The sequence below is a fragment of the Ptiloglossa arizonensis genome, chromosome 3, assembly GCF_051014685.1.
Source record: "Ptiloglossa arizonensis isolate GNS036 chromosome 3, iyPtiAriz1_principal, whole genome shotgun sequence".
Taxonomy (NCBI): domain Eukaryota; kingdom Metazoa; phylum Arthropoda; class Insecta; order Hymenoptera; family Colletidae; genus Ptiloglossa; species Ptiloglossa arizonensis.
The window spans coordinates 8,534,520-8,559,070 of NC_135050.1; the positions used below are offsets into that span (position 1 = coordinate 8,534,520).

The 24,551-nt window shown below is 35.7% G+C and overlaps 2 protein-coding genes across 4 annotated transcripts in view; one reads left to right on the plus strand and one right to left on the minus strand.

Annotated features, from left to right (window-relative positions):
• The window catches only part of LOC143145039 (uncharacterized), a 59,757-nt gene extending 39,432 nt beyond the window's left edge, over positions 1-20,325 (minus strand). The window contains exon 1 of one of the 2 annotated variants that reach the window (XM_076308044.1): positions 19,990-20,325. In XM_076308044.1, coding sequence (XP_076164159.1) covers positions 19,990-20,044 — 55 coding nt within the window. In that variant the 5' untranslated portion in view covers positions 20,045-20,325. Of the gene's footprint in view, positions 1-8,648; positions 8,683-19,989 lie in introns of those variants that run through there. The other variant, XM_076308045.1, reaches the window with a different exon arrangement.
• LOC143145040 (aladin) overlaps positions 1-24,163 on the plus strand; it is a 45,286-nt gene extending 21,123 nt beyond the window's left edge. The window contains exons 1-6 of one of the 2 annotated variants that reach the window (XM_076308049.1): positions 20,599-20,707; positions 20,876-21,266; positions 21,340-21,457; positions 21,529-21,998; positions 22,078-22,402; positions 22,485-24,163. In XM_076308049.1, coding sequence (XP_076164164.1) covers positions 20,911-21,266; positions 21,340-21,457; positions 21,529-21,998; positions 22,078-22,402; positions 22,485-22,796 — 1,581 coding nt within the window. In that variant the 5' untranslated portion in view covers positions 20,599-20,707; positions 20,876-20,910 and the 3' untranslated portion in view covers positions 22,797-24,163. Of the gene's footprint in view, positions 1-20,598; positions 20,708-20,875; positions 21,267-21,339; positions 21,458-21,528; positions 21,999-22,077; positions 22,403-22,484 lie in introns of those variants that run through there. The other variant, XM_076308048.1, reaches the window with a different exon arrangement.
• Positions 24,164-24,551: the final 388 nt, after the last annotated feature.

Genomic DNA, 24,551 nt, shown 5'->3' on the forward strand with positions numbered 1-24,551 from the left:
AAAAGTAGAGTTACTCGGGTTTCTAACAAGCTCAGATATCATTATTTGGATTAAGGTGATACTTTTCTGAGATGTTTCATTAGTTGCACTTATCTTTCAAGTACACACTTACGCAAACAATACCAACACGCTCTTAACTTCTATCTATCTATTTTGTGAGGAAACTGGAGATAACTGACATTGAGTGTGAAGTAAGGGATTTCAGTTTATCAACACCTACTGAGTTAATATTTAAATATGTAATAAATTCAGTCAGCTTGACATTAAACTGATATGGTCGTATTAAATTGGATCACCTAGAATAAAGTAGAATATATATGAAATTTGAGCTTTACTTATATACATTATGTGCTTCATTTTATGCTTAAGAATCAGATATTCTGATATTTAAAAATAGTATAATAATGAGAACTGAATACTTATTCTAACATTTTTCTAAGAGCGGAAACTAGTTTAAATTAAATTCAAATTATTATTCAACAATATTGAATAACTCACAGACTTGCTAGTACTGATTCCATCAAGAAAAAATAATTTCAAGTACTAGAATGTATTACACGATGCCTCAAAAGTGCAATGAAGCCGCAAAAGAACACGTGCTTCTCTTATTCATATTATTTAAAAATGATTTTAAATTGTTGCAGCATTTTCTATGTTACGTATATCCTATTGGTTAACATTGAAACTATACAAACAACGATTCAATGTGTGAAAACCTTTTTTATACTTGAATAAGACATTAATATAATTCAGTTAACCAACGAACTAATTTTTTTACTTTTAAAAAATAAAAATATCCTCCATAACCCTTCCATTAAATATTTCAATTCAATACCTTTTGAATAATCGATGAATCGATTCTTGTAGCTTTAAGAAACGGATTAAATAGAATAGCAATAAAAAAAGAATATATATATTTATATGTACAATTCTGTGGACAAATAATTAACAGAAGTTAAATCGATTGAAATGGATTTTTTAATTTCTTTCTTCTTTTGTCGGAAATAAACTATACTTTGGTCCGATAATTATTGTCGATTTTATGATAAATTACCTCAATTATTCAAATATTTAACAGTAATAATAGTTTACAGTAACTAAAATTAACAAATATCTTTAATTTTATTTTTTCAGAAACTTTTTAATTCACTTATTTCCAACGAATTTATAAAGCAGAAATTGAGTATTTTTAGTAGATGACCAACGCCACGAATTATTCGGTAATTAATAATTACAGAGTGCGATGGTTAATTGATACTAGTCTATGGACGAATTTCCGGACTCCAAGAACGAATAAGCGAGTCGATAATATATCTCGGTGAGCAGTGGTCGTTCAATCGATTCTTCTGCACGTGAAAAATTAAAGAGGATGCATGGATTCCTCCAGTTGTTGGCGGAAAAAAGAATTTCTGTAAAAAGTCGATGCCCCGATTGGAAAAAATAACGTTGTAACGTATCATTCTACTGTTTCTTTATTGTTAGTTTTTAAATGTTAACATTATTTATTAGCAATTTAACAAGTTTGTTAATGCTAGTCAATAAGTTTAAATATTGTTAATTTATAGCACAACACTAATATTTTTCATCTATTTCAAGTTACCATTATTGCTACTTACAATTTCCATTCTACTTAGCACTCGTACATTACAATATAATATTTCTAAATAATAAAACATTTATTCCCGATGTACTTTTAAATCTACTTCTGTGCCATTTTGCATCTATTTTTACCTTCTTTCTCAATTCTGAAAAATTTGGGTAAAACGTCCCATTACCATTTCCATAATCATTCTTTTTCTAATTATTAAACAACTTCGATTAATTTGTCCAACTAAAAACCAAAAGACTACTCAATAAACTCAACTAAGCTCAATGAAACAATCGAAAAGGAATGATTCTTTTTCAGCAATAAAATTGAAGATCTCCCCATAAGGAAGTTCCTTCATTGTGGATAATACAAAGAAAAAAAATGCACATGCAACTTGCATTTAATGTTCTCCTTTTGCTACTAAAAATTCTTGCAGACCTTCATGCTTCTCTACCTCACTTTGCATACTTCCTTTATCTACTCATGCACTTCCTACTTATATTACACTTTATTCTTTCATGGTTTACTTATATTTACATTGTTACGTGTCCCCTCATACACCCTGCTAATTCACGTGCTTCTCGTTTATTTATTACCGACATTTATGATTAATTATTTAACATTCCACATAACGTACAGTGCTCAATGTTTGTCAAGCACGAGATCGGATTGCCTGTGCGGACCATTCGGTCGTGTAAATCAATATCTTCGACTGACGACTTCCTTGCGTTCATACGTGCAATCACGAGAAGCGCATACCGCTGCGACGACCTCGAATCATTGTATAAATCTAGTAGAAAAAAACGAGCCACAGGATTCCTTGGACTTTGGATTTTTCATTCAGATTTCTCGCGACTCGAGCATTAAACTTTATGAAATTTAACTCGCATTATTTTCCGAAAATGTTTCTCCCAGATATTGCTATATTTGTTTAAACGAACTCTTCGGTTCTTAGAACGATAGCAATTTTATAAGCGAGTGTAACAAATGTAATAAAATGTAAAATCAATTCTGAGAAGCTGGACATGCCTATACGATTTTACATTGTGCGAAGTTTTCAAAAATTTTCTGTAATTTCGATTAACCGTGAAAGCTAAGTAAATGGTTACGACGTAGAGACTTTGAACGAGGAAGTTAAATACGAGATGGTAGATCAATGAATAATGAGTAAATCTATTATTGCCCAAGGTTTCTGCATACGAATCACTTGGTAAGTAACTTACAAGTAAAATCAATTTTTAATTTACCACGTTAAATCTCATGCTTGAAAATCAAAGTGACACTTGCCAAATTGAATAAAATGAATGACAAGACAGAACATCTAACAGATAGAATATATAAACATTTGGCATAGTTAAGAACTACTATAGAAAAATATTTTATAAAACGTTACACGGAAAATGATTCGTCGCTTAAATAAATTAAAGTAAATCACAAATAGATGAAAGTGAAGTCAACTGCCCAAGCAATCGAGTATTATAATTAAAAATGACAAGAAAGGAATAAAACCACTTGGAAGAATGAAATGACTTCATAATTTCAGAAAGAATATAACAATTCTATCGTACGATAATATTTAAATACCCTCGTCGTAAATAAAATACCATAAAAATTCTCAAATATCATATCATAAAATATTTAATCGAGTATAAATAACCGAAAAATCCTCGGAAAGTTTTTGTCTGAACCAATTGATTGTAAAATCTAAATAAATTTCTTTCGTGTCGTGAAGTATTTAATCGAGCACAAATAATCCAAAAGCTCAGAAGCTTTTGTTATAATTAAATATAAATTGAAATTTATAATAATATAAGAATTTTTATTATTATCTCGGAAAGTCCCCTAGCTAAACTAATTATATGCAAAGATCATATCATAAAATATTTAATCGAGTATAAATAACCGAAAAATCCTCGGAAAGTTTTTGTCTGAACCAATTGATTGTAAAATCTAAATAAATTTCTTTCGTATCGTGAAGTATCTAATCGAGCACAAATAATCCAAAAGCTCAGAAGCTTTTGTTATAATTAAATATAAATTGAAATTTATAATAATATAAGAATTTTTATTATTTGTTCGGAAAGTCCCCTAGCTAAACTAATTATATGCAAAGATCATATCATAAAATATTTAATCGAGTATAAATAACCGAAAAATCCTCGGAAAGTTTTTGCCTGAATCAATTGATTGTAAAATCTAAATAAATTTCTTTCGTGTCGTGAAGTATCTAATCGATCACAAATAATCCAAAAGCTCAGAAGCTTTTGTTATAATTAAATATAAATTGAAATTTATAATAATATAAGAATTTTTATTATTATCTCGGAAAGTCCCCTAGCTGAACTAATTATACGCAAAGATCTAGACAAATTGCTCGCCGACAGTTCGTTTCTCCGCGAAAATTCATCTCCAGAGAGCAAAGCAAACGAACGTCAACATCACGCTTGACCAGTGTCGGGCCAAGAATTTCTCGTGTTCGTGTAGTGTTAAGAGCGTCCCTGATCCCCGATCGAGGCGAGTTTTTTTTTTTAAAGGTAACGAACGAAAGAACCGTGTTTTCTTGGAAACAAGTGTCCTCGGGGAATAGCGGCGTCCGACTGAAATAACAAATAACCAACGTGGACACTCGATACGATGGATTTCACTCTGTTTTCGGAAACGTGGAAACGACCCGGTGGCCCGTGATTTTCCTGGTAATTCGATCGCAGGACGCGCATATGGGCGAGAACAAGACGTTGTTGTGACATAGTTCGACGAGGGGAAAGGATATCTGCCGTTAGGTTTCTAGTCACCGATGGTACAAGCCTGTAATGACGGTCATTACGCTCATTAACGCTCACCGTCGCTTTTTTTTTGGATCTGACTCTACTGGCAAAGGAACATCGCGATTACGACACCTCGCACAAATATTTATTACTCTAACCTAAGAACTATGTCCTATTTCGTCGGTGCTTTATTTTTCGACTTCAACCTTTTGAGTGTTGTAACGATATTACTACGAGTGCCCGAGTTACAGAAGACACCAGATACGTAAACTTTTTAGCTCACGTGGACAATTCTCTACGATTGTTTGATCCTTTGTTAATTTATTCACAAGTGTGATTATTACGAAATGAATCACGAAATGAAATGCAGAGATTTTATGCATCGTTGATTAAATCAGCTGTGAACAAATTATGGGAAACGTCTCCCATTTCGTTTATGTCTATACAAATTGAATCGTGTGAACTATTTCACGAGGATATAGACATTTATTTTTTTATTATTAGCGGGAGTTTGTGAAATTTTTTATGTGGTATACGAAGTATCGCAACTTGGGGAAAGGAGTGGTACACGTCTTCCTCCTTTTTAAATGGAAATTTTTTTTAATAACGAAAGATTCTTACTCGACAAATTTTTTCATATTTTAAAATTTATTCAAATACCATGAAAAATATCGGTCCCTTGAATAATTTCGATACAGGATTCAAACGTATTAAAATCAGTAAGTTCCAAGTTAGAAATCATTTTACTAAATGTTCAAAATGATATCCGCGTACTTGTAAACATTTATCAATTCTTTATGCGATCTATCAGACCACAAAATCGATTCTAGAGCACAATTGCGTTGAAATTACATTTTTCGTTTGATCCTGAACATCTTTAAAAAATAGTCGAAAATGATGTGTCAAAAAGTCAATGTTTATTCCTTTTACTTGGTCGAGATAAGAATACAACTGGTAATGCTCCAGAATTCTCATAATTGTTCTTTGACGGATTCTACTATCCTATGTATGTATTGACATGTTCATTATTTGCGTGTTGACATTAGCTGCCTTCCACCACTGCCATACTGTTAATATTTACGATGGTTTTCATCTTGAAACAAGTTTTTTCAAACAATGCACCCCTTTCTACGAAATTCATTTTTCTAACTGTAATAATGCCACGTGTGATTTTTATACATAAAAACATTCAACGCACAATCCAACATCGTGCCGAGAATATTTTAAATTATTAAAGTCAACACATCAACACTTTCGTCAAACCTTACCATATCACGGATTTACCAATCAAAAAATCCAAAGAAATATCAATGACTACCTGTCTACTTGATAAATTTCAATGAATTCTTACATCACATAAATTTCGTTTCATAAATGTTTCCAAGCAATTTCAGATCATTATCTACACGAACACAATTATAAATACGCGTGATACAGGTGAAAAAAATCGCCTTCAAACGCATCGGTGAATTTTTGGTCATATTTCAATTATTCAAAATACGAAATAAATCAACTACTCAAAATGTGAAAAAATGACCAAGATATTATTTACTATTAAAAACACCATCCTAAACTGCAAAAATGTATACGATGTCCCATTTAAGGAAGGTCTCTCCCTCAAGAGAGCCTAAACGAGAAACCACATATATCGCATAAAAGGACCCATAGACTTTCTTAAAATTATACAAAAATTGTGTCAGCATCACCGATAGTCCCTAATAAAATAACTAATAACGGTTTACGTGGTCCGCCCTGCGAAACTGTTAAATTGCGAAAATTTTTCAAAATATTTAAAATAAAAGTTGTACCGATTTTAGCGATCTACGAATCGATGGGAAAAAATGTTTGGCGAAAGAATGTATAATCGAATATCGTTTTACGTTGTTTCCGAAGAAAAATAAAAGGTCGAAGGTTGAATGTAAAATTATCACCTAAGAATACTCTTTTTTTTTTCAATCTTTTCCAGTTACGTCTTTGAACAGGTACACGAAAGAAACATTCAGAGAGCGAAGGGTGGGAAAGTTTGAAGATTGTCAGGAGAGCACCGATGTCCAATTAGACTCTTAATTTTTCCACTTCGTTAGGTAAACTGTTAATGAACTCATTCACACCTAGCCCCAATAAATCCATCGCTCACGAAACGGAATTCGAACAGGCCAAAAGCGTTTTCCGCGGCCAGAAAACCACGCAGCTATTTCGGTACGGCAAGCACCGCCGAAATATTTGAAGAAGTGTTACTAAACTGTGCTCAATGAACTCAATGGACCAACCCTTTCGTTGGCAATTGTACAGGACAACGGTTGTACACTGCCAACTGATTTCGCGCAATCGTGCATCGTAAGTCACGACTTCTCGAGGCTGATTAGACCATTGAATAATTATCCTACGTATCGTGTACCCGGGACACTAGCCTCGAAAGGAAAATTATCGCGTACGCGTCGACCGGGGACATGAAAAATCGCATGCTACGGTGGACGAGTGTAACGTTCGCGGCGAAGGAGGAAATAAAAATGCAACCGTTACGAATTTTACGAACGAGTCTTCCGTGAATCACTTTCGCGTTCATGTAATGCTTCCGAGAAACCGCATACCGGAATTCAAATTTCTCGAGCACTGTCGAGTCAAGAGTCGATTGCATTGATGGTGAAGTTAAAACGCGAGGTGAAATCATGGGGTATTTGCGGGATGATTGGTGGTTGAAGAGTAATCGGGATTCAGGATGTTTGTTACTTAAAATGCTTTGTACTTAGAGGGCCAAATATTCAATTGTGTTTGAAATTTGAAATACCGGTATTCGGAGAGACGTATAAAATATGTATTTGATTCTGTGATTGTTTAAGAATTGAAATACCGGTAGCCAACACGTTTAATACTTTGAATACCGGTACTCGATTTACTCGAATACCTGTACTCGGTGTGTTTGCCGTTTAGAGTGCAAGTAGTTGGTGTATTTAATATTTAAAATACCGATTCTTAGAGTTTCCATTTAGAATAGTATATTATTCACGTATAATAGTAAATTTGGTATGTAAAATACAAGCCCTTAAAGTAGATGAAGATGTAGATGGAAACTTAAATGATAGTTAAATCTTATGATTTCTTTTTTCATGTATTATTTGTCACGAGATTCTCATTTTCTGTCACTTATTTCTTCATTGGTTAATTAATTAATTCGACGTTATTGCTTTCTCAAGAAATATTTACCTTACACCTTAGACGAAGTTTCCTTCTTCTTCTTTCTTTATAATAAATTAATAATTATTGTAAGTGAAATGTAACATAATACACGGTACGAGTTCTTTTGAATATGTGTAGGTTCAATTGGCAATGGAAGAACAATTTCTGAATTGAAATTAGACATCGAAGCTATGCAAACAGAAAAACACAAAAGAGGAGCGCATCGATAGAAGCAGGAGAGTCCGGCGATGCTAGATTTGGCAAATCATCAAAAGTTCTTCAACCTTTCGGTACAAGGTGGAGCGAAACCACGAAAACGAATTCGCTTCTTCTACTCTTTCATTTGACAGAAAACGGTTAAAATTTCAAATATAATGGCACTTAATTGATATTTGAGAAACAAGAAGTAATAATAATAATAATAATAAAAAAGAACAATTAGGTCTGTTATCGATGTAATTGACTGTACTTGCAATGACTGTTTGTGTTATACATATTGGCTACACGAATATCTCCGTTCAATTCTAAATTTAAAAGTAGACGACTTTCGCTGTAATTCATTTTACCTTCGCGCCGTTACATATATTATCCCTTTCTTGTGGAGTTCTACTTTTTACATTCAAATTAGGCCTTCAACCGATCGCCACATTTTTCTTTATTTGAACATTTCAGGCATTTGAATATTATAACGAACGTAATTCAAACACGTAACCATTCGAATACTTGAGTATTTGTAAAATTTAAATAGACTGAACTGTTGTACATATAAGTAACATATCTGTACTCGAAAAGGAGTGTAAATCGAGTTCTTAAATTCGTCGTTCTTGTTCGAAGTTTATTTTCACGCAATCTTGATATTCGAGTAACAATATTCAAGTATTCAAATATCCGAATGACGATACTGAAATACTCAAATACCCGAATAACGATGTTCAAATACCGGAATACTTGAATAATGATACTTGAATACCGAAATATACGAAGTTTGTTCACACCATTCGAATAGCTAAAAGAAAACTTTCGAATAATCTCTAATTCGAACAAGTGACAGTACAGACGACGTATATCGTATTGAAAGTATCGTATCCACATATTACATTTTATTATTTATCGCATACCGGGACCTGATCCAATCATCCACTTCCATCCACTTGCATTTCAATGGAAATGGCTGCAAAACGTCCAATTAAACCGATATAATGTATTTGATCGATATAATCCGGCACGGTGTTGCAATCGGTGTCGTAACCAGCCGAAAATTTTACGTCGGAAAACGCGAAAACGACGCGCGCTCGTTCGCGTGTCGCGCGGAACACCGCTCGAAGTTAAGTATAAACGTCTCGTGACGGCCGAATGATTCGAAAGCCGAATGGTCGAGCATGTGACTGGGGCCTCGTGGTCACTCACGTGCTATTCATAACCTGAACTCGAGGCGGCTCGTTCCACACGCAGTTTTCACACGTATTACAGACCAGACATGCTTTGCACCTTGCGCGCGCGACCTCAGACGTGGTGCATTCTCACGTGTGCCGGTTTCGACTCACCAAGGATACTTTACTTGTTCATTTTCTTTATCCCAAGCAGAAATGAATTATGTAACTCGATTATTATACGAACTCTTGGGAACAACGAAGAGTTCAAGATAAAGAGAATATATATATAGTACCTACTCGTTCCAACGAGTGAAAAACGATTTTCGATTTCGGGCGAGCGTCGATGATTTTGTACGGTGAATTTTTGGAATTTATCGTATTATAATGTTATAAAGTAAATGAATGTAGTTAGAGAAATATAATCGGTCAATATTACAATTAATTGTTGGGGCAATATTACAATTAATTGTTGGGTCAATATTACAATTATTAGTTGGGTCAATATTATAATTAATTGTTGGGTCAATATTACAATTAATTGTTGAGTCAATATTACAATTAATAGTTTTGGATTACCATAGGAATTTATACTGTGATTCTGTGGTATAAAAATATACGCAAGACACTTAAAACATGGCGATACCATGCGATTGTCACAAGGATTTTATCGAAAGAAATATTGGGAGGAAAATTTCTAAGAAACTACAAGGTACGAGAAATTTTACAGGAAAACAGTCGAAGATTTACTCGAGGTTTACTTCTGTTCGGTATAGCATTTTCTCTTGCTTATAAAAATACCACCTACGTTCAAAGTTTCCTGACTCGCGTTTCCAACCTAGATGTTGCATTAAATTAGCGCAGGAAAATTGTACGTCTTGCACTGAAAGTCGACGATAAAAGTGCGCACAACTTTTGCACCGATTTGCTGTTGCATGGAAAACACCGGAAGGTAGAAAAATAATAGTTGTGCATTATGTGCTGCACCATAAGTACACGTGCATAAGTAAGCAGTCGCATAACGAATAAACGAGAGTTATTTCACATAACAATGCCCTAACGTTCTCGACTAACGTATTAATGTATCTAACGTTTAAGGTATGTACATACTTCGATTTGTCCTCTCTTATCTTCTTTTCTGTTTTTTTTTTATTAAACACTGTTGTAAAAAAAAAAACTTGTCGGCACTAAAAAAATTTGTACACTGAATTCAACCAATGAAATCATTTCCCTCTCCAGTTTGTATTTTCTATGATCGATGATGCCAAATAAATTTTTTCTTCTAACGAAAATTAACATTTACATATTTGTCGTTGTATCCTCGCACTAGTATAATCGATAAATCGCTGAGGTTCTCCCGATAAAATCGAGTCCAAACACGACCTCGTTCGGACTACTTTCAATTTTAGGTCGGTTCACTTCTAAAACAACTCTCAAAAAACTCATATTTCGTACGATTCGAAATAATTCAAACGAGGTCGTATTTGAATCAGTTTTCACTTGGAAAGTGAATTCGGAGTTGTCACTCACCAATTCATTGACAACACTCTGGTACAAAAATATACGGTAAAATGTAATAAATTTGTATTTCTCGTTAAAATGCATGTATTGCGTGACCCACTCGCTACCGTTCTATCTCACTCACTCTCGTTGTATTACATCTTTGTATTCCTCGTCGGACGATGCACGCGAGACTGGGTCTCGAATCGAGATAAAAATCGCTAACTACTCCGACTTCGACTGAGCTGGTGTTCCAATTGTCGCTTGAAAGCGAGAATTATTGTATCACAAGTGCGCTAGAGCCTACACATGCGCGCAGTGATGCGTACAAGTTTTCTCGGAGTCACTGTACTCGACGAAAATGCTCCTCGTTCGATTACTAAAGTCCGAGAACCTTTTTCCGAAATTAACCGCTCGAAATCTGTACCACGATCAATCTCGGTTTCCCCCTGACCCGTACCTACCGCAAGAAAATGAAATCGTCGGTGTAAAAGAAGCAAGTTACAGCCAGTAAATCTTCCTCGCGCGACAACACGGTGAAACGCACGCGCAGTCTGTGCAGCGCACACAATACGCACACTTCTGCGCCGCACATAACGCGTGTAAAGCCTCACTTTATTACCGGCGACCCCCGAGCGGCTCGTTACGTAATCCGCGGGAACGCCAGGAAGGTCTACGATCCGCAACACGTGCAACGCCGATGCAGAAACACCAGTACTTGGCGCGCGATGGAAAAATCGGCTTCCGGCTTTTTACTAAATACAAATCGAAATTTACAGTTAGTACACGTGCACTCGACAAATTTTCAAACTCCATTTTCACGTAAACGAAGCATCGTACGAAAAAATTTAACAGACGTTGCCGATACGTGCCGACTACCGAGACCATTGTACAGTGACTATATATTCACGTGTTAAGATATGTACACGCGTATCAAAATGTGCACATCGTTTGATCGAAATTAAAGGAATCGTGCGAACAATTTCATAAAATTGTGCAACGTTCTAAACGTTATTCTAAAATTTCGTAAATTAAATAAAGATGTTAAAAGTACTTTGTACTAAACACAAACGAAACGTAATCATTTTCAGCACTCTGTTTGTTTGTTTAGCGCGAACAATTTATCGACTTGTGCACAATGCAGAGATTTCATGGCTAAATGCATGTCGCGTGCGAATAATCCTATAGTCGCTTCTGTTAAGCGTATTTCCCGAACGCCGAGAGGCGTTCACCGCACGCGAGTCACTGATCGACAGAACACTTACAAGTAACTGCACCAACTACAGGGTTGATCACACGTAGTTACGTTATTCTCAGACTACACATTACTTTACAATTTATTATCTTGATATTATTATTGTACACGAATATTGACAATTTAATTCAATATTGTTCAAATTAAGATTAATTTTGACCGTTATACAAGTTTCCATTAGAAAAAGAATACTTTAAAAGTACCTACTACGAATAATGAAAGTTCTATCGTACGTATCAACGTAATTTGTGATACCATTCGTTTCAAATTCCATTCAACTTTTCAGAAGAGATAACTTTCAACGCCCGAGATACACTGAAATCGAAAATTGTCGATAGTTTTTGAAAATTAATTAATTTCTACAGAAGAAGAAACATCGATAAATTAAACCAGAGATAGAAAGAATTATACCAAAATATTGCCACCGCGTATGTGATTTGTGTTTTTCGCATTGGTGCATACACAGGGTGTTTACTATGCAAAGGGACTAATTTATTTTGTAACAATTTTTGAATAAAACTTGAAAAATGAAATGAAATTTATATACGGGCTCATTCGATCACATTTTTGATCGCTTCTGAACAGATTCTAGGTGCAATTGCTTCAATTTCGTCACGAATGTTTCGCTTAAGGGAGTATTCTATTCTAGAATCTTAAAAAACATCGATTCCATTTTTATTTCGTTTTCATTTCATTTTTTCAAAGTATACGTCCTCGAAAATATTTCTACCAGCGGATATTGCCGGAAAAAATAACGGAGTTACGGGCGTTTAAAGAAAATGTTGCCCGTGAGACGCAAATACCGTGATAGCACGTATTTCGTGAAATCTGGGTCGAAAGACCAAACGTTTCCTAATCGGATCCAGCTCGATCGAATGAAATGTAACTTGTTCAACGAATCGCAAAAACAACGCTAGGTACGTGTCAAGAATGGTCAGGATAAGGGAAATGCGAGTGAAAAGATCGAGATATTGGTATGAAGAACTTTAAACACGATGTTTTCGAAACTATATTTTTTCTAAACGGTTGCCGTGACATCTCAAGCTCCAGTTTCCATCGATCGCGACCAAATTTTCGAGTGTCCTCGGCACACGTGTCCCTATCGTTCTTACCAAAAGAAGAACGCGCACAATTTTCGCGAAAAAGCTTCGTCATGGTTTCCTCCGCGATGAGCCGGGTTATTCGAGAATCGATAGCAAGGTGCGAAGAGGGCTCGGCCGATTACGTAACAAGCAATGTGGCCCGACTAGCAGCGCACGTGCGTTTACGCATATTCATCCTCACTCCTGCTGTTTTGTCAATGTTATACTTAGCATACATACCTACATACGCGCAACATGTCGTAAGTTCATGACTGATTGTCGGTCCAACTAGCGTTCCAATTTTGGAAATTGCTCTCGGTCTTTTCGACATGGACCAGATCTGTTCGCGAACACTAAATGCCAACGACCGAGAAGTTCTGTAATGATACTCGACGTCCAGATACTTTGGGATTCATCCGCAATTATTAATATTCGTTATAGAAAGATTTCACAAAAATGAAACGCACTGGACAGAGCCCTCAACTAGATAGATATAATTCTCATTTGGATGTTACTATTAGAAACGAGTGGATCAATTTGCGAATATTAACACGGTAATCATTTCGGGACTGGTTATTAACATATCGTAAGAATAATTTCTTTCCCTCGGTGCTTCGATCATTTCTCTTGAATTTGAAAATTCTCTATTTGGTTCCTACAGTGTTCAATATGTAGATAGTTGCATTCGAAAGCTTCTTTGATTGGATTAATTCATATGTTAATTTAACGATCGCAAACAATTTTCTCACATTGTAATAGTATAAAATTCATTTGAATGATTCGTGCTTTTAAGAGAAAAATTTTTATTTCGAAATAATCAGCAACAGTGGTTTACCAGTTTCTTAACTATTGAGTGAGCATTGTTAAAATATTGAAGCGGAGTGAGCGCAAATAATGTTTTAACGTAGTGGAACATTACAGTGCATCTTTTCCTACGACTTAAAATATTATAGAATATATAAATAAAATATTATTTACCCTACAAACATGAAAATCTAAGTTCAGTTAAAATTAATTTTATATATTCAGAACACAAATTCACCGATTTCATATTTCTTACAAATACTTTCACCAACCATAATATAGCCACCATAATAATTTAGTTTAATTATTAGAATTAGATTCTAATTTACATCTAAGAAATTTTATTTATAAACAATTTACTCATCAGTTGCCGAGTTATTACCCTTACTTATGCAGGGATCTTAAATGATCCCAGGAGATAAACTTGATTGAAGTTGTCCTAGACTTAATCGAAATGATCCCCTAAGAACGAGAATAGCATAAGACAATTTTCGCCCACTTTGTGGAATTAATTCTTAAAGAGTAGTACTTGGACAAATATGAAAATAACGAATAATAAAAGTAACTTAATGTTTTCAATTCTTTTCATATACATTCATTCTTAATGATGAAATTACCATACGTCTTTTAGCTAGATTTACAATCACTATGTTTCGATAAACTATACACAATGTACAACTTGCTAAACCGAATAGATAAGGAAATAAATAGTTTTATCAGAAATGTTATGAAGATTTATAATCCTTTCTAAACTTGCTCATGGTGGTTCTGACTGAACCCATAAGGAATCTCAGCGATTGACTCGTACTACTTGGTGCACCGACTACGTTCTAACGTTCTACTTCCACTCTTCCTTCACGGAGCAAAAGTTGTATTGCGATTGTTTCATTTTTAATGAAATTTTACACACACAGAAAACTGAAATATTCCCGCTAATGATAAAAACGAAGCATCACTTATTATATCAAACATTAAAAAGAAATTGGAACGGTGACAAATATACCATCAGAAGGTATATATAAAAATTTATTTCACACGTTTGTCTACTGTCACGATACCTGTTTAAATCATTCGTATCTGAAATAAATAACTCTTAGGCACCGATTGCAATGTAAAATTTCATTCAAAAACTGCAAGACCTTATATAATTAATAATATATTAAATATATCAGAAATTACAAGCTTCGAGCAACAACGTCCCCGAAATCGAGTATTGACAAAACTTGACAACTCTTTTCGCACAGTCGTACACTATTACTCGCATTTCTCTTATCGATCGTCAACAACCAACACCTATCTATCTATTCTAAAAGACTTTCACTTTTCAATCTGTTCGACATCAATATTATTATATACTTTTACTTAGCAATAATACTTGTCTCGCGAAGTTTCGATTCTCTTCGGAAGCATTCCCATTATTTCTCGAGACGTCTGTCCGGGATCGAACCGCAGTATGATATTCGTGGTCCCATCGCTACTCTCATGGTAGCATTCATTTCCAAGTTCGAGCACGACGACGATCGAGACGCGACGGCTGGTCCTATTGATTGCTCCCTCTCGTCCCTCTCCACCCACTTTCTCTTCTCTTTCCGTGAGGATCTTTGACCCCCTCCCCAACATGAGTGTGTCGCGGAAAAAGGCCGTGAATGTCAAGGCAGATTGCTGGCGAACGCGCATTTTGGGGAGGCAGCGATCGAGACTGTCGCTAATGTCGACAAGAATGGACTGAAACAGCCATTCAAACAAAATACAACTTACAAGGAGACCTGATGTCTGGAAAATGAAACAAATATCCGATTCTAGAGAATAGATTTTGCATAAAAAACGATGGAAACATTATACGGGGGCAAATTACGCAATCGAAACGAACCGTGATTCCTGTTTGTCCACAAACAAATGAATAGAGGAAACAAAAATGGATCGATTACCATTCTCGTGATATATTTTTTTCGACAGTAAATCGATATAGAAACAACGAGTCGACGATACTCGAAAAATAGATACTTTGCGAAATATTACCAATTTTTTAACGAGGCACACGCGTTGCTCGAGAAGTTGAATTTTTTGGACTACCCTGTATATCGGTACGTTAATTTCATTTAAAATTTTATTCGATTGAATCATTCGACTTTCGCATTGTACGCTTTTTGGATGACTTTAATTAGATATTGATTTCATTAGGTGTTATGCTTTTTATAGACCACCGTATATAGGTATAAGCATAACGTATTAATAACGATTTAACAATTTTATTAAATTAAATCATTTAGCTTTCACTTCGAATGCTTTTTCGTGTGATTGAATTTAATGTTCTGTTTCTTATGCACCACCCTATATAGTACAACATATTAATAATAATGTAGCAATTTTATTAAATTAAACCGTTCAGCTGTTGCCGTGAACGCTTCTTCGTACCCTTAACTACATAATGATTGGATTAGCGGTTTTGCTTATTACGGACTACTCTGTACAGGGTGTCTGTTTTATGTGGACGCGATGGAATGTCTTATAAGGAACTGAAAATATCAAGAAGAAGTTTTAACAATAAGTTGTTTACGCTCTGTATGTATCGAAACAACAAATGTACTAATAATTTCACGTTGAAAAATTTGTGTATTTTTTTCGAAACTTAAACTTGAAAACAGTATAAATTAATCCACTTGTGGGCGAACTTAAATACAGAAATTCAAGGTTTCTGTACACCTCTTTTACGCATGAACTGTTCCACAATATACATTTTTGATTCCCTCTTAGAATTAGTTTCAGTAATTAAACCGTCAATTATCAAGTAGAAAGTGGCTATTACAAAATAGTCGTTTCGCGGAAGCAACACCGAATTATTTAAGTCCTAATGAATATTAAAGCATCGCAAAAAATTGCGCAATAACATAGCGAACGGCGCAACTTTTGAGAAAATATTTTAATTAGTATTATAGAAGTGCATTACCCTTTAATAAGAAAAACATACAACGGAAATTTATTTAAATCTCTTTCGAGAGAAACTAAGAAACTGAAAGAATACCGTCTATGTGTAGTAACTTTTTGGAAAAACAAAAGTATTTTTTATTACCATTGTCATGTATCGATTCATGTTACATTATTTCAAAAATTCCTTGATCAAATGAACTCAATCTGTAGAGCTTTGATAAGCTTTATTAATCAATTCTATTATTATTCATATTTATTATTCAATTAATTCAATGTTTTATTCCAAATTCAGGTCCTCCGTCGAAGCATAGCCGAGGTTAAGAAAACCACGTGTTCGCAACGAGTAGTAAGTTGCCTTGTAATTATTTTAGTTGCGTACTTAATAAGATAACCGAAAAAAGAAAACAATTCGTTAGAAAAAAGTTGTCGTTAAGTTTATGGCTTTCGCACGGGCAATACAAATGTACATTAATAAAATGCGTGTGTGTCGAATTTCCATGTATAATCGCGCAGATAAAGTTCCTTGTTAAAGTCCAGATAAAGTCCAATTATCATATAAACAAAGTGTTTTAAACAAAAAAAAAAAATTTATTCAAAGAATTCCGTTATTATTACAAGCTTTCGAATATTCTTCTGAAACCGATTTCTCAAGGTACAAAAGTTCATTACTATTTACACACAAGCACTCATTTCTTTAGCCTCGAGGAGCGAAAAAATCTATTACGCAACTCAACCGGTATATTGCAGTTTTAAAAATAAAAATTACCATTCACTCGAGCACGCAAGACAATATTCACGACGTGCCATTTCACTCACGACGAACAGGAAAACGTACGAAATTATAACACAAGGAAGAACTTACTTTTCCTTACTGAACTACTGCGTCATATTCCAATGCACGAAAGGTAGTCGTTAAACCCGTTACATATGGTCGAGTTTTCAAGATCATTCGAAAGAACATCCAGTGTTAAGTGACTGTAGTTTGACACGCGATACCTCGTGGGACCACTGCTACCACATAGATAGTGGAAATCAACTTTTAAACAGCACGAATATGTTTACAGTTTATAAATTCGTGGAATTTATTTCATAAGAATGGGATCCTAGACACTCGAACCACAAACCTCTTAAAATTCTTGTATAGATAACGCGAGATAGTCCGACAAGCACTGATCTAAATAACGTAAATACGAGACTTTGAGAAAATACGAGATAAAGAGGACGAGCTATAAAAGCGTCTACAATAACATTATGAAATACGACGCTGTTACATTTGGCAATTGTTGTCTCGTCGAGTATGTACGTTGTTAACGCTCTAACCTAGCATGTTCACGCGTGTGTCCGCGTCATTCAACGTTGACCGTGGATATGAAACCCAGTATCGAAATAAATAAACGGACTGGGTTATATACAGAACAAATTAATCAGCGTCACGATTTTGTAATTCTGATGTTCGGGAAATGATATGGTACATTTACGAACGCACACGTGCTTAACGCAAGATGTTGAAATAGATTTCAAATTACGGTGGGCGATTTAATTTACTTTATAGAACACGTGTAGCGTTTAATTCTTTTTGAAATTCCATGTAAACCACGTATCACAAAAACAAGTATTTATTTGTCGGTCACGATGACATGTATTTATTCGCATGATGAATTCTGAAAGACACCACGTGTTCTTACAATTCACGTAATTTATTTGCCTACAATAAATTAATAATCTATCACGTTGGTCTACATCGAAAATCGTTTTTCTGAAGCTTGAATTCTTCTGCATAACGTAAACGAAACAATACTTTGTGTGTCAATTATCACAGTATCAAAGAAAAAAATTTGTCGCTACGTGAATACGTTAATTTTCTAAAGAAATGTATTTTCAATTTGTTGTCTGAACCTTTTTTTGTGATTCTCCTTCGTGAATTCAAATTTGGATATTAATGCTACAAAAGTGTTAAATTGTACCGAACAAAGCTTTCAAAAAATCGTTAGTTCTATGATGATTTATTGTTTAACAGAGATTAAAAATTAAAAAATGATGATCATTATTCAATGGTGCAGGATCTATTCATAATAACCTCTCGAAGCTCAGCATAACAACCACAATAAAAATATATTATGTTCAAATTGAAAAAATGTAATTACAATTGACAAAAAAGCAACCTTCACCAAAACGTAGATTAAAAACGATCTATTTGCAATGCAACACAAAACCTTGTGCATCAATTACAACGATGCAAAAAATTAGCATTAGAATATACATAAAATATCGCATCGTTCTCATTCCCCTGACATGTTCTCAGATTTACGTTTTTCTAAGCAACAAGAGCTATCAAACATAAGTAATAATGTTATAAAGAGTTAATCATTTGAAAAAAGTGTAAACAAATGAATGAAAACTACTTCGATTGAGATATTTCAAAGAATTGGATGTATTTAAAGTGTTATTGAAATGGAAACGACGTTTTACGTGCACCAACCTGATACTAATCAAACTGAGTTCCTTGGACACGCGTGATGCGTTTCTCTATTTTACATCCTCTGTGGCTCTTGTTACTCACGCCAGTGTACTTTTTATCAAAATGAATTTCTGTATCCTGGAACGCGACCTTTGCAGGCCAAACCCTCTAAAGATAGAACAATTAGCCTATCCTCAGGGTTGCATCGTTTCAAACTTCCGCGACGGCAAACGAAAACCACCCCGGAAATACCTCGAGACGAGGTTATAAGAGAACACGCGGACCTACGAGATGAAGCGTGCAGATTTTGCGTTCGAGTTTACACTAGATATGTCACGGTGCCGTGTATAGATGGAAGCAGCGTATATTGTAAGGGGTCATCGACGACGGTGATACACCTTCGACGACCGGAGAGACACAGAGAGAGCGAGAGGGAGACTTTCTATGAGAATCAGCTTGACGGTACATAAGGTCGCGTGTAGAGCATTTGCTCTAGCTAGTCAGGCACGTTACAACGGAGGAAAGTCATGGAGGGTGTACGGATCGATGCTCGGCTGGGAAACAGCTCAGTCCCGGACAGAACGGTCAATTTCGTTCGTAATATTACGCGCTATCACCGGATGAAACGGCCACTGTGGAAGCACGTTCATTTGTGGGATAATAGTCCCGTGCTCTTGTTTATTGTGACGAGAAGGCATTTTTTTTTTGTCTTATAGTCGCCGGGAAAATATGACACGGAGTACACGGAATGTTAAGACCATCGAAGGTGTCCTTATACGTTTTTCATCGTTAAAAGACACTCGCGTTACGCGTATTACGTAGCAAATTGATCACGCACGCTCAATAACCAGCAGTCGACAAAATGGAAATTTTTAACAGAATTGCGTTCTGCGATAACACGTTTACAAATGTGTCGTGGTGAGAACACTTCTTTTTTGTAACAGATCAATGGACTAGTCGAAATATACGACTGTGGGATGTATTTAAAGGGTTCCGAAGGCATGGCCGGGAAACGATGTTCACATGTTCAGTAACGAATTCGATTGTCAAGCAAACACTCACCACCAATGCTGAGAGTTCTCCATCGGGTTTTCCGTTTAAAACCCTTCTTGCCCATCTCTCGTGAAGACCGAGCTGGTCCTCCTCCCTTTTGTCCCTCGTCTTCCCAACGATCTCGGCCGACTTTCTAGGACGAAAGCTCCACCGAAATCATGTCAATCGCGACAGATCTCGCCACACCTTCGCGGTAGCATCTTATCGACTGTTTTCCGACAAATTTGTCCCGTAGTCTTTCAGAGAGAAAAAGCTTTGGAACGAAACTCCCGACGATCGAGGCCTGCCCGTAGCAGAAGACAACTCGAATACGTAATCCGCGCCGCACGAATAGCGACCGCACACTGCTGTCCCCACCTCACCCCTCCCTTCAGGTCCCCACCCTACACTAGCTGCTCCCCTACTTTAAACCTCTGTCATCTTCGACGCGTCTCATTGCACGTCAGGTTTCTTGTCGTGTTTTGTAAACGTGAAACGTTGGTTAAAATGTGCCTCCACAGGTCATTTATATCAAACCGTATAACGTGAATGCATTAACATGGAATGTCATGTGAGCTTGTAGTCGTTTAATTTGGCTCGAAATTTTTCTTTGCCATTTAAATATTTCGAATGGCGATCAGTTGCCGCATGCGTAAACGCTCAACGATTATTGGACCGCGGTTGGTTGTTGCTATGACGACCGATGTAAACTGTTACGCGCCATTTTATCCGGCTTCAGTTGAACAAGGTACGAAGATAACCTTCTTTTGTATAGAAATGTTAAAGCACTTTTTCGAAGCGATATTTGTTCTAATTACTGCACTCTTTCTTTGTAATGATATTGTCAACGCGTGAACTTATTATTTTATGTGTGCCTCGACATATAAAAAAATTTTAATATAATTTGTCTTTCTAGGTTAAATAAGTAAAGTACGTACAAAACGGACGAAAATGGTGAAAATGTCGTTACACGATTTCGATTCTCCTTCTTTCGATGAATCAACCGCTGTTGGATTTATATGCAATATTGTGCATTACTGTGATTATGAAGATATGCAGGATGAATTACAGCCTTTTGCCAAATACCTGCGTCAGTATCCAGAGGTTTCAATTGCCCCAGATACTCTTGCTACACGTGAAACTGCACGCACTATTTGTTCCGGTGATATGTTTCTACCAGTTCATGATAGTATCTTTAAAAAAATTGTCAGTGTATGGAGGGAAAAGGGGCTAGCTGAAGCTATTTGCCTTGCTGCATCCACAGATCCTGAGGAGGTTACAACAGCTATACATTGGATAGCGACAAGGTTTCAATAATGATATTACTGTTATCTGCTTTTTAATTGCTCGTAGAAGATAATATTACATTTTTAATTTCAGACTTAAATGGTTATTAGATTTAATGGATAAAGGAATATATCAAAGAGAAATCTTACCTACTACTGGATCAGGGTCAGTTGCAGATGTTGTTCAAACGGCGGATTGGGATTCATCTTTTGTAAGAAATTGGTACAATTAAGTTGACAGTTTTTATGCAATATACGATTCGTGTCTAACATTACTTTATAGATCAGATGTCTCTCTTGGCATCCACATTGTGCACGACTAGCGGTAGTTACGCGAGATGATCGCATTCGTATCTTTTCTCAAGGAGTACCGGTAGTACCAATACTAAGACACAGTGCTCAAAAATCAGTTTGTTGCATAAGCTGGAGACCATTTGCTGGCAAGGAATTAGCAGTAGCGTGTCACACAGGTGTCTTAATTTGGACGATAGAATTAGGTGCAGCCAGCAATTCTCTTAGTCACGCAGTATTACTAAAGCAAAGGAATCATGCACCCGTTACAAGTGTTACATGGCATCCGCAGGGTGACTTGTTGGTATCTTGTTCACCAGCAGATGCAAATATGATTATTTGGAACACTTCTAAAAGGGAAGGTGTTCCACTAAGGCGAGTAGGAGGTGGTGGCTTGTGTTTTACACGTTGGTCTCCTTGTGGATCTCAACTGTTTGTTGCTACATGCAGAAATATATTCAGGTACAGTGATCTTTCTTTGTATTAATTTTTTTATTCTAAATGACATTCTATTAATTAATATATTATTTGTTGCATATAGAGTTTGGAATACTGGAGTAACAACATTATGGCATGCTGATAAATGGACAGTACCTAATGGTCGTGTAGCAGCTGCATGTTTTGGCCCAAATTTGACTCTATTGTTTACATCAACCGAAGATTCTGCAACAGTCTTTTCCTTACCATTGCAAGAAAATATATTTGATGTCAAAAAAGGGTCTGTTGACGACACAAAATTAGCTGTACCCCTAATAGATTTGACAAGAGTCAGTTTTTCATCGGACAATGATTATGTTCCGGTTGGTGGAAAAGTAGTTGCAATGGAGTGGGATCCTACCGGAAGATATCTTGCCATACTTTTTCAAGTATAGTTTCTCTCAATTCCAAATCAATAAGGTCTAAAATCTTGATTAACATATTCTAATAATAATTTTTATACTTAATTAGGACAGTCCTTGGATCGCATTAATTAAAACCAAAGTAGGTAACATGTCGCGAATAGTCGACATTAAACCAGGTTGCTTGATAAAAGGATTTTCCGGAGAAGTTCCGAATTGTATGAATTTCTACCAAAAGTGTGACAGCTCATCCCCAGTAACTTGTTTAACAATCGCTTGGAGCAGTGGTCGTATACAACACTTTCCCATAGTCGAAAAAGAAACTGAACTCAATACAAGTGCAAGCTACTCATTAAAAATGCACTCATTCTCTATGAGGAACGAGACGTACAATTTCGATTTAAATACTACTTACGGTTAATGCTAATATTTGTAAATTTTGAACCGTGTTAAAACGCTATAAAAGTTCTATCTTTTATATTATCTAATTTTTGTATATATTAGTGTACATGAGAATCGAAATATTTTTACTAAGTGAAACTTTGATTAAAAATGCAATAAATCGTACGAACATGTCGTATAATTCCATATTACGTTCCGTCAGCGATTATATAATATTTCATAACCGATTTGTCAGTGCGTTTACAGAAAAAGAATCGTTGGTCCCCTGTGTTAGACTCTCTAATACTCTTGCTTTCTAACGTATGGGATATACAACACGACGGCTCGGGTTCGGTACCTAATTATACGAAGTCACATGCAGAGCGCACGTCTTTCTATTTTTACGTCGCTTGACCGAATGCTGAACACCGACACGTACATGCGTGATGCGTCCCGCACTATTTCCAATACGTTCTGTCTACTATACCCACACCGTCACAACTCCAAACACAAATTAACCGCTCCATCGTTCGAGAAACACCCTCGTCCTAAATATATATTTCTCAAATATAGTCCATCATTTTCGGTCGACACGTCGCTTATGATTTTCAGAGAAACCAATTCCACCGAAGCGTACAGAAAATTTATAAATACAAGTAGCATTTGTAACTCGCGGCGCAACTTTGTGAGAATTTGGTTTCGTCCACTAATAATGGAAGTAAATTTTCTTAAATTGCAACACGCTACACGTTTCCCTGTGCACCGATTAAACGTTCGTTAAGATACCTTTCTTCTCCGTTTCATTCTCTCTTTCTGTTATTGCATCCGTATGGGGTGTACGATCGAAATCCTTTTTCCAGTATATTTATTTTAATGGCAGTCGTACACATGCGGTGACTATGGTACGAACGGAGTTGACAGGTGCCTGGACAAAAAAGCGTGGCCGAGAGCGGGCATAGTATGTATAATGTAAGCATAGAGGGCTGGCAGGCCACATGTGCCACTCTATCACTTATCTACCCGTAATATGACGTATAACCCGACCATAAGATGCAACTGTAGACACATGTGTGTGCGTGCGTGCAGGAGTCAAGATGCACACGCGTATGTATACAAGGGTTGAGTAGGAGGACGCATGGAAGATGTGCTTGTGTAAGTTCGCTTGGAAGAAACTGGGAGCAACAGCTTGTAAGATAATGCTGTCGCGAGAATCGCTCTGGAATCATAACAATGCGTTTTCAATTAAGCAGTTGATGAGTGTAATGTCAATTGGTTTATAGTTCATTTTTTTTTTTTTTAAGTGTTTATAGTGGAAAGTAGTTGTAGTTGAATACTATCTCTCTTCTATTGTAACATTGTTGGATGTTGGAGAAAGTAGTATACCGATAGAAAAATTTCTTGCATAACTACTAATTTTCATAGATTATGTTCACTGTTCATTTATCTGAGTGCGTTTATTATGAAAAGTTCTGTGGTCTTAGTTAAACACCTTTCTACCACTGAAACATTACCCTTTCTTAGTAGAGCTTCTAGAGAATTATTGTTAATATCACAATATAAAATCAATACTAAATTAGTACAGTAATATGAAATTTCAAGTAACTCCAAATCCCGAAACTTGTTTCGTTCAAATACTTCTGACTGAAAATTTGGGAAACATATTGTAAAAATATGTACTATCGATTAAATTCTTAAGATTATTTTGTTTTCTTACGTTTGTACAAATAATATAAAGTTTATGTAACTAAATTGAAAAAATGTACAGTGTCTGGTATCATTAATAACAAAATATTAA